General features: G+C 27.6%; 1 protein-coding gene across 3 annotated transcripts in view; it reads right to left on the bottom strand.

Moving 5' to 3' along the window:
* LOC100214107 (polycystin-1-like protein 2) overlaps nucleotides 1-12,510 on the bottom strand; it is a 194,904-nt gene that overhangs the window by 146,994 nt on the left and 35,400 nt on the right. For all 3 annotated transcript variants that reach the window (XM_065815297.1, XM_065815299.1, XM_065815298.1), the window contains exons 3-4: nucleotides 9,058-9,219; nucleotides 5,653-5,814 (exon numbers count right to left, since the gene is read on the bottom strand). In XM_065815297.1, coding sequence (XP_065671369.1) covers nucleotides 5,653-5,814; nucleotides 9,058-9,219 — 324 coding nt within the window. The remainder of the gene's footprint in view (nucleotides 1-5,652; nucleotides 5,815-9,057; nucleotides 9,220-12,510) is intronic.

Raw genomic sequence — 12,510 nt, 5'->3', positions numbered from 1 at the left:
AATCACATCTGAAAACAACAATGAGTGACGAGAGATTGGATAGTCTCATGCTACTGAAGTGCGAAAAAGATCTTTGTAAAGGAGTTAACCCCGAACATCTTGTTAAACGGTGGGTTCATTTGAAGAAACGTCATATTAAAATCAAACAGTAGACAAAAAATGATAGACTGATGATAAAATATTGTGCGTATAAGTTTTGTAATAAAATAATATTTTCCATATTCCTTTGTACTAACTCATTTCCGTTAAATTTTAAACTGCTATATATGCTGCCAGAATGGTTTGTAAAGTTTATATGAATTTGTAAATTGTGACATTTTTTTGGACTAATACAATTTCACTATGAATGGGTAAAACTTTTTGAGTTGAATATTTTGTATATATGTAAAGGAAGCTATGTTTTGTTAATAGAAGTTAATAAATACTGATAATTGGCAATTCATGAGAGTGAGTGCAGTGTAGTATAACAATCAGTAGATTTTGTAAATAGGACAGATATTGATTTCTTGAATTTTTGAACCATAAAAAACAGTTGTGAAAACTATGTTAAGCAGTTGGGAAAAACAAGGTCTCTTCCCATCCCCCCCCCCCCCCTGGAATTTTCTCACGCAACGCCACTGCTATACAGTAGCGGTGGGCCTGGAGGGTCCGCACCCGCGGGTAGCTTCAGAGTTATTCGGGATCCAAGGTGACTAACTTTTTTTAAAAAAAATTCGAAAAGTTGCCACTGTAAAAAATAATATGTATGTTTATAAACATATTACCATTACCACTTTGTAATGTTGATATGTAATTATATAACTAAGAAATGCAAACTCTTTTCCGTTATTTTTTTTTGTTGGCTTTAATAATAATCTTGACTAGCACTTTAAGTAGCAGGGCAGACGACACGGGGTTTATAGTGGAGGGGCACAATTGTTTCTAAAAAAATTCCTCTACATCCAAAAATTTCTTAAAAAAAAAAAAGCTCCTTGTCTAAGACCTCGTCTTTGTAATGACTTCTTTATAATATTTAATATATATATATATATATATATATATATATATATTCTTTATAATATTTAATATATATATATATATATATATATATATATATATATATATATATATATATATATATATATACATATAATTTATAGTATATTTTGTAACAGTTTTTAAATTGGTATTTTACGTCTGATATAACGGTCTATATAAATTAGACCGAAATATCACATAAAAGAAAAAATAGTTAGTACGATTCTGTTTTATAACTTATATATTATGTTTTTGATGTTTTATAACTTTACATGCTACAAGAAATGTCGCCAAAACACTTTTTTTTAATTCAAATATCGAAACATGGGTTTCCAAAAGAAAGTCGTGAAGTAACATCATTCATGCTGGTTCAAACCGCCGTTTAAAGGTGCACATTCATGACGTTCTATGGGAACACGGGGTAAGATGACTTTCCATAAAACAACTCATCAAAAAAACTTAAAAATGGGTGAAAACGAAACCGTATTTCCATCTTGTATTTTAAAACGCCAATTGGTTTTTTAAAATATTCCTAACGCAATTTTATGCGCATAAGTTTACTTTTTACGCTAAAAAAAAATACCTTGCTTCCGGTTATTCAAAATGAATGGTGTCCTTCAGGTGAAACTTTTTTTTTTAATATTTTTTTGCGGAGCGTGTTTATTTTGTGTTTCTTTAGTTAGAGTAGTAAGTGTTTTTCAAATTTTTATAAAATTGCAGGCAGAATTTGCAAAATAAGTCATCTTGCCCCGGCCACGTGACTAGATAACAAATTTATGAACTTATTATTTTAAATTTTAGTTCAAATTTTTCAACTTGCTAATTAAAAATTAATGCAGGCAATGAATTATAATGGTATCATGAACACAATGACAAAGCATTACTGTTTCATGACTGATAGTTTTACAATAACTTAGGCTTTTCAAAACGTTCGCCATCTTGCCCCGTGTTCCCCTACTTTAAGTGCATCCCTCACTTTTCTGTTTAAATTATTAACCTCCATTTTTAAAGTGTTTTTATTGTTCCTTGCAAAATTAGCATGACGGGTTTTTGAATGTTCCGCTATTGGTGAATAATCCCATTTTCCTTCCTATTTTTCTGATGTTGGTAAATGCAAGATGATATTTTTAATTTTGTTTCACCAATATAAATTTTTTTTTTCAGGAACATTCAAGTTTGTACATACCTGGATATGAATTTATAGGAAGGGGAGAATTTAATTTTGCGGTAAGTATATGTTGTAAATTTTTTTGTGTTTTAAAGACTGGTGTTGAACCTGCTTTTTTTAAAACTTTTCTTAACTTCGGGTCAGGGGCGGATCCAGCATTTTTTGGTCTTTGAGATAGCTAACTTCCAGACATGGAGCAAATTCCAAACATTTATATGTTTATACTTATGTTAAATAAGGATGCTTGGCAATGATTGGAGCTTGGGAACAAAAAAAACCCCAAATTTTTGCCCCCTCCCTGTCCCAAACGTGAGAACATCAAGTTGATGAAATATTTTTTTTCGCTATATTAAACTAGGCTTATATTCATTGATAAAAACTTCATTGTAAAATGTTTTAGCGTTCAAAAATTGTAACCATATAAAGTTTAAACCCCTCTCAATTGAAAATTTTATATTATCAGAATTTTTAAACGCTGAGAAATTATACTATGAAACTTAAAATTTCTCGATGAATTTAAGTCTAGTTAAAAATAGTACAAAAAATATTTCATCAACTTGTTGCTCTCACATTTAGGCCAGGGGTGGGCAAAAATTTTGGGGCTTTTTTGTTCCCAGACTCCAGCAACCGCAATTTTTTTAAAATCATCTTTATTTGACATAATTATAAGCATAAAAATGTTTGGAGTTAGCTCCGTGTCTGGAAGTTAGACATCTCGAAGTCCAAAAATGCTAGATCCGCTCCTGCTTTGGGGTAATTCCTGGTATCCACGATAAAAATACAATACTTTTTGAAACTTATGTTAAAAGATACAAAATTTTTTAGAAACCTATGTTAAAAGATACAATATTTTTTGGAAACCAACTTTTTGATATTTGAATCAAAAAGTTGGTTTCCAAAAAATATTGTACCTTATTTTCAAGTAAAGTATAAGTATAAAAAGGTTTTTTATACTTATACTTTACTTGAAAATAAGGGTATCAATACTCTCTTTAAATATTTTAATAAAAATTAATTTAAAAATAAATAGTTACATCCATAGTAAAAGTTTTTATTTAGTTATATATATTTAAAGATGTCTTTTAAAAATTATATTGTGATATAAGTTAATCATTCATGTATGTAGTTGCAATACTTTTGGTATATTACTCGTTAGCGTGGCAACTGCAAATAGATGTTTTAGTTTATTAAAAAAAATTAAAAACCAAATTGAAGCATTTTTATGGACAACAATGGCGTGAGACTATTTTTGCGCTAAGCCTTTTAGCTATTGAAGCAGAATTGGTAACTTAATTTGTTTTAAAAGATAATAAAGACCAATTAGCAGCTAAGAAGGCAAAAAAAAAAAAATACTTTCCTTAGATTTTTATCACAGTATACTACATACTGTAACATACTAACTTTATCTCGAAATTGTGTTTAGAAATAAAGTTTTTGTTTCCATGCATAATATTTGGTCAAGAAGGTGGCGGTTGGGGAACAGAAGAGGTGCCACAGAAGAAATTTAGAAGCCTAGAGTAAAATTTTGCCCATTCTTTGTCTCTACGCTACTGCTACTATATTTATATTTGTTTTTTATTTGAACCTTTATTTTAATTTGTTTTTTATTTTAAAACTTCTAGCGTGGTGGTAGCTTACCCGTTGGTAACTGCATATGTCTGTTTGTGTTCTTTCTTAATATCCGGGGCAGTGTGTATTCTAACACATTTTACTATACGTTTGTTTGTGTTCTGTGTGACGTAGTTTTAGTTTACCGTTAAGTGACTAAATTTATGTTTGAGTTCTATTTGAATCTCTTGTGTGGTTTTAGCTTCCGATGAGAAATGAGCTGGCGGCTATATAATATGTCACTATCTAGATATCGTTGCTTTGTCACTATCGGTATACCGTGAGCTATTTACCGTAACATTGTGGCTAGCCATTACATAATAAAAAATATGTAGCTAAACAATGAATTTATATCGCAGCTTTGAAACTAGCAATATTATTACGATACATTGCCACAGATTGCAATTATGAAACTACAACATAACGACAATATAACGACAAATCTAAAGTTGGCTGCATATCGTAGATATGTAGATTTTAGTAAAATCTAAAGATGGCTACATCTCGTAGCTTTTTAGCTAACAATGTTATTACGATTTATCAATAGCTACATATCGAAGCTTTGTCGCTAGTTACTACATAATAAAAATTTTAAGGCTACTATTTGACGGTAGCGAAATAGTATCTAAAATGATGTGGTTTGTAAAAGTAGAAAAGCGTTAGCAAATTACTACCTACAGAAGTAACTTTTTAAAGCTACTTTAGATAAGTCAGGTTCATCATCATCATGATTACCCTGCTAATGATAACTTGCAATCCAATGCAACCTACACCTTATGCTACTGTAGTAGTTTCAATATTAGGCAAAAGCAAGGAAAACTCGTGGTTGAGTAAAGCTAGAAATGGTGTCTTAATAGTATACTTACCTTTTAAGTGTACTCATAGTATACTTGAAAAAAAGTTAAATGCACCTGGGTACTGTCAAGTAAACTGTCTCTTAAGCATCAGAAAAAAACGGAAAAATTTTGTTGAAAAACTTCGCACCTCGTCGTCTATTAGAAAAGCCTAAATGAAAATCTGTTACGTTTTTTACTTATTCGACAAATGCCCTTTTGATAAAGGCTATGCAATTTTTCCTGTTATCTCTAAATAAGATAACAGCTCTAAAACACAGCTTAATGGTTCTGAGGGCGTCTAGTAGAAACGCTTTGTGAGCTCTGTTTTTTTTCCAGAGAATCCAACTAAGTTTTACACAGTTTAATGGCCCTAAAATTTATGGTTCTAATAAAATTAAATAATAAGATTAATCAAGTAAAATTCGAATTAATCTAATAAAATTCTAATACAATTAATGGCACAGTTTAATGGTTCTTATAGTTAAAAATAAGTTGCATTGCACCACATTTTAAACTACTAGATTAGCGTAAATTGTCAACAGACAGGATTCTTTTGTTTATTTTAAAAATTGTTCCCAGAAGGTTTTTCACTGAAAAAAAAGCTGGATGCAGTTAACATTTTCCCAAGATGAGTATATTAATTGATACACTTTCTTTCCTATTACTCAACCAAAAATCTTAAAGCAGGGGTGTTTTAACTCGTATTTAATTTTTACTAGTTTTTGCCTTGAAAAGCGAGTCTTAAAATTTAGCAGAACACGGGGCAGGCTATATTTGATTACATATTACATGTTGCAGAGCGATCGTGACAATTTAGAACCTGTCCAGACTATAATATATATCATAAGCCATATAAAAAACATTTTTTCAATCATTAGAAAAAAAACTTAAATCTATAAATTATTACCACAAAATTTTTAACTGAGCTAAAATAACTTATGCTACAATGCTTTAATTTTATATATTAAAATTTAATGTTATAAAACCAAGTACTGTAAATATTGTTTAATTTTTTTTAAATACCTAAACAAGTCTTATTGTTGTAACAACTTGCTACTTCAGTACTGTCTCCAAGGCATGAGTTTGCTACATCAAGACACACCCTTATTCTACCCATAGTTCCATTACCACAAGAAGCATTACAAAGAGACCATAAACTCCATTCTGACCAACCTAACTGTAGCCCTGAAAAAGTAGTAAATTTGCAAATAATCAAAATGCAACATTTTTTATATTATAAATATATCTTAGAATTATGACTTTTTTGTGACAATATTTTTCTGAGTCATAAAACGATAAATTTTGTACAAAAGAAATGCAAAAAAACATTAACTCAATTTTCTTGTTTAAAAAGGTCACCCACAAATCATAAATTCGAAATTACCAAATATGTATAAAGTTAAAATTTAAAACAATTTTATGATTGCTTTTTTTTAATTCTAATTTTTTTAATTGGAGAGTTTTTAAGCATTTAACAGTTTATTGTTACATCATAACGCTCTAAAATAAATGTAAAATTACAAATTTAGATAACAATTCTACAGGTACAAAAAACTAATGTAAATATTGAAAAAATGTCGTGGCGCTTTTAAATTTGGACATAAAATAATCTCTTAGCGTTCAAAAATTATAACCTTATTAAATTTGAAACCCCCTCAAATTAAGGAGGTTCAAACTTGATGTAGTCATAATTTTTGAACGCTAAGAGATTATTGAATAAAATATAGATTTTATCTATAAATGTAAATTTATTTGAAGTTAGTAAAAAACAAATTTTATCGAACTGTTGCTCTAGCGTTTAGGGCAGTTGTGGCCAAAATTGAAAGGGATTTTTTTTTTCCAGGCTCCTATCATCGCAATTTTTTGCAAAGCGTCCTTGTTTGACATAAGTATAAACACATAAATGTTCGGAGTCAAACATCAAAAAATGCTAGGTCTGACCATGCATATCTTCGCCGTTACCCATAAACAACGAAAAAATAATGCAGGCATACAGAAAGTGACAAAGAACTTGTATCAGTCTTTACAAAAAAAGACTTTTGAAATTTTTATTGTCGATTGTTGGAAAAACCGAAACTGAACTAATTCACTATTTTGCTTAAATGTATTATACTTGTGTTGGTTATTTATATTTAGTAACATATTTTTTGTTAGCATAATTTCAATAAGATTTTAAGTCTGTTTTTTTCATTTTGTAAAAATGGCTTATTGAATATTTGTTTATCAATAAATATCATATTATAGTATATTAAAAAAATGATTGAAAATATTTTTTAAATACAAAATATTTTCTGTATTTAAAAAGAGACTGATTCAGAAAATTAGTAATTGAAGTAAAGTTTTTAAATTATCATTTCCATCAAATTTCTTTTTAGTATTGAAAAGTTTAAAGAAGTTCTATTTAAAAGTTTTAATTTTGAAGTTGTTAAAAAACAATATTTTTAGATTCGAATATTAGCAAAAAAAATACATACATATATACTTACATACATACATACATACATACATACATACATACATACATACATACATACATACATACATACATACATACATACATAAATACATACATACATACATACATACATACATACATACATACATACATACATACATACATACATACATACATACATACATACATACATACATACATACATACATACATACATACATACATACATACATACATACATACATACATACATACATACATACATACATACATACATACATACATACATACATACATACATACATACATACATACATACATACATACATACATACATACATACATACATACATACATACATACATACATACATACATACATACATACATACATACATACATACATACATACATACATACATACATACATACATACATACATACATACATACATACATACATACATACATACATACATACATACATACATACATACATACATACATACATACATACATACATACATACATACATACATACATACATACATACATACATACATACATACATACATACATACATACATACATACATACATACATACATACAACCATACATACATACATACATACATACATACATACATACATACATACATACATACATACATACATACATACATACATACATACATACATACATACATACATACATACATACATAAAACTCTAAAAATTAATTTTTATGTCAGATGTGCTTTGTAAGATAACACATAATTGTTTTGTTAGAATGCACATAATTTTTTATTTGGTTTTTAATAAAATAAAAATTTGTACTCCTCATTTGTATAATAAAGTTCTTGTACTCAAGTGACGAAAAGCAGAAGTCTTGCAAGTAATCTAATTGAAATAAAAGTAAAGTTAAAAAGTACCCCATAAATTACTTAGTTACACTTAGCAACAACTTTTGTTTGTTAATTTGTTTTGTAGTGAAACAATTATGCTTGTTTTTGTTCTTATTATGAATTCATATTTTACAAAAAAAAATGTCAGATTTTGATGCAAAAATTCGTATTGATAAAATGCATTAATACCAATTAAATGCTATTTTAGCTCCAGGTAAGATAACTTTAAGGATTTATGGTATTGAAAGACGTTGTTCTTTTTTAGATTTACCTTTTTTAATGTTTCTTTACTTAATCAGCCTGACATAACACATGACATTATTTGAACAAATTCCATAATTAATTCATTTATTGTTATTAAAACTTAAAGAAAAAAAAGCTTATTTCTATAGCTCTACGTTTTTGAAATAGGAAGAAATGACAGAATGTATAAACCAGCATCATTTGTTGAACGCTATTCTTCATTAGTTCATTTCATTAGATCAGCTTCACAATATTATTCTTTGTTTCGTTTTATGATTGGCAATTGTATAGCAGTATGTATTTTTAGAAAACAATTTTTTAAAAAATAATTTTTTAGAAAATAATTTTTTAGAAAATGAATTTATTTTAATAACACTTGTACAAACATTTTTTTAAATTTTTTGAAATAATAAAAAATAAAAAACAATAATAGGTAATTTCAGTAATAGCATATTATTGTAAAGTAGATGTTGCTAGCTAACTAAACTATTTCTATTGTGTTTTGCTAGTATAAAATTTTTTTCATGATATCATTATTGAATGATGTCATGAAAAAAATTTCATCATGATATTATTATTGAAATCATGACAAGTTTTTCCTAAACGTTGTCATGATTAAAAAAAAGTTTATCATAATATCATTATTGATATCATGACAAAATTCTCTCAAATTTTATTTATTTTTGAACAAAGTTCAATAAGGAAGACAATTTGAAGACATCACTTCTAGATCATACTTATTTTTACTGGATTTCTTTCTCAATGATTTTCAAACCTCTTAGAGCTGTGAAACTTTAAATATGTCATAATAAATTACACCATAATACCTGAACAAGTTATATTGGAGTAACAATTTGCTATTTCAACAGTGTTTCCAACACAAGAACTGCTTAAACCAAGACATACTCTTACTCTGGTCATAGTTCCATTATCACAAGATACTGTACAACTTGACCAAATGCTCCAGTTTGACCAACCTGACTGCAGTCCTGACAAAAAAAAAAAGAGAAATTGATTTACCTTTATACAGCTAAATAAATTTTCGTTTATTAATTCAAGTCTTTCTTACTGCATTTAACCAGAAAGTTCACGCCTTCTTCCTTACCGTGACGCGAAAATTTGTCCAGAGCTCGTTTCGAACCTAGATCTCCTGCTTATAAAGCAAGCGCTCAAACCACTGCGCCACGGCCGCACGTGTTTTGAGCGTCAATTATTAAAAGAGCGTCGCACAATTAAAAAAAATATGTTTAAAAATTATATAAAAATATACTTAAATTTATCTTAATTTAAAACTAGAGATATAAAGTAAAATACAAAAAAATACAATATATAAATAATTCCTGATATATCTCAGTTAGCACACATACGTTGAAAAAACGTTAAAACAATGTTGCGCAATACGTTGGCCCAACAACAAATATATATATATATATATATATATATATATATATATATATATATATATATATATATATATATATATATATATACATATATATATATATATATATATATATATATATATATATATATATATATATATATATATATATACATACGTTGGCCCAACAACAAATATATATATATATATATATATATATATATATATATATATATATATATATATATATATATATATGTATATATATATATATTAGTATATATATATACTATATATATATATATATATATATATATATATATATATATATATATATATATATATATATATATATATATATATATATATATATATATATATATACATATATATATATATATATAGTATATAATAGTATATAATAATATATATATATATATTATTATATACTATAATAATAATATATATATATATATATATATATATATATATATATATATATATATATATATATATATATATATATATATATACGTATCTCTAGCTTCTGAGGCAAGCGTGCTAACTGAGCTACGGCTGCTCATTGAATTCAATTGAAATTTTTGTCTTACTTCTCACGGGTTCCAATTCTCTCACACTGCCCTTATATAGTATAATAGAAATTCTTAAGTGCTGTCTGGTTTGGCACGACATCATTATTGTTACTTAATGTTTTTATTATTATTTGTAGTTATTAAGGTGCCTCCAGAAGTTCTTACGGTTTTATTGCAGAGTACTGCGGAAAAGTATTTAACTTGGAACTTCACGCTTCTTTTTTTTTTACCAATGTTGCTTATTGGGCTAGAGCGCACTCAGAGATGTGAAAAAGTGACAAAAACTCCCAATTTTAAATTATAAGTTATCTTTTGAAAAAAAATTTTTTTTCATAATTTTAGGCATATATATTAGTGATAATTCACTAATTTCTTCTTCAATTGAAACAAACTGTCGTAAAAAACAATTTTAAAAAAATTACTTCTTTGATCGTAATCAAATTTTTGACCATCAAAATGTATTGTCTGACAAAGAAGCTCACCTGTCCGGTGTTCCACAAGTATCTATTTTAGGACTATTTCTGTTCATAATTTTTTTAAATGACTCACTCAAATATTTGAATATCATTAAGTATGCAGACGATACAGTAATATATCTTTCAGCAAAGAATGCAGATGTAATTGAAAGTAGCCTATCAAAAGTCTTATTTTAGACTTATCAAAAGAAAATATTTCTCATTATTTTGACACTAACGAACTTGCTATCAATCTAAGTATAGGAAAAACTGAATCAATGCTGTTTGGTACGCCAGTAAATCCAAAGGTTTTGTGCTTTTATAAATATCTGGGCAATATCATAGACAACACCCTCACAAAAGATTTTGAATCTTCGTACATGAAAGCTATTCACGTCTGAGATTGCCAACTTAAGACCAAATATAAGTGAAGAAGCCACCAGAAAGTTTTATATTAGTATGATAGTACCTTTACTTATGAGTATAAATAGGTATACCTATTCATGATCAATTCAAAACGCATATGCAAAAATCGTCTTCCACTGAAAAAAGAGCATTCAAAAGTATTGCAACAAATCATTCTCTACCAAAAATAGAACTACTAGTCAAGAAAGAAGTTTGTATACTTGTTAGAAAATGTCAAGATTGCAGTATATGCTGTAATTTACGGAATTATTTTAAATTAATTCAACATAACAACAGCACCAGAAGTCTTCAAAAATACCAAGGGTGAAATCCTTATATGCAAAAAAGTCATTTTATTTTACCTGTGCTTTTTTTTACATTGTGCTTCTTTATCAGATGCCTTAAGTCTCAAGGTGCAATGTTATTTATCAGATTACCAATATCAAATGATAAAAAGCAGTTTCTTACAGCATAATGCAGATATTTACCTAAATCTTGCTTCCGCAGTTTAACTCCTTATTTAAACCCCGTTCATGCTGACAATAAAAAACGTTTTATTTTAAATGCGTATTAAATTGTTATTGTAAAAAGCTATATAAAACAAAAATAAAACAACACTGCAACGTTACTGCAACGTTATTTTGTCAATATTTAAAAGCTTGTGCTAATATAAAACAACCTTGCCATGCTGTTTCATTGTTGTTTTATTCAGTTTATAAAGGTAAAAGATTACTACATATGTCCAGCAACATTTGCAGAGCTGTCTAAGATCATCTTTACACTTTCTTCCAAGATCATCTTTATTTTATTTTTACTCCAACAACATCTGTCCAAGATCATCTGAAAATTCAATGACCCCTAACAACATCTTTAAGAAGATGTAACTACATCTGGTAATTTTTCTCCAACTCCAATTATATCTGGAAGAATTTCCTTCAAATGTAACTACATATGAAAAAAACCATATATGAAACTTCATCTGGTTAAAATAATGCACTTATATTTAATAATTTTTTCCGGGTGTAACTACATCTGGAAAAAACCAAATATGAAACTACATTTGGCTAATATAATGCATTATAATTTAATAATTTCTTAAAATCTTGTAGTTATATTTAATATAGTTAAAAAGATGTAATTACATCTGTAGAATTTACAGATATAATTGCAAGGGTGTAGTTATTCTTAACATAATTATTAATAATTAACATGTTAGACATCAACGAAATTTCAGATGTTGTGGGACAGATAAAGTTATACATCATTGTATTTACAGATGTTGTTTGACAGATGCCATTAGACATAGCAAAAACTGATGTTGTTACCCTGACCCTTTATAACATCAAAAACAAAAAACGTGGCATTGTAATTCTCACCTGGCATAGTCTTTCGTTCTGTGTTCAAAATTCAAGAATTAAAGTAAACTAATCATCATCCATTATAAAA

This window comes from Hydra vulgaris, chromosome 13 (assembly GCF_038396675.1).
Source record: "Hydra vulgaris chromosome 13, alternate assembly HydraT2T_AEP".
NCBI lineage: Eukaryota > Metazoa > Cnidaria > Hydrozoa > Anthoathecata > Hydridae > Hydra > Hydra vulgaris.
The sequence above is the reverse complement of the archived record's forward strand: the minus strand, read 5'-3'. Positions and strand labels throughout refer to the sequence as shown.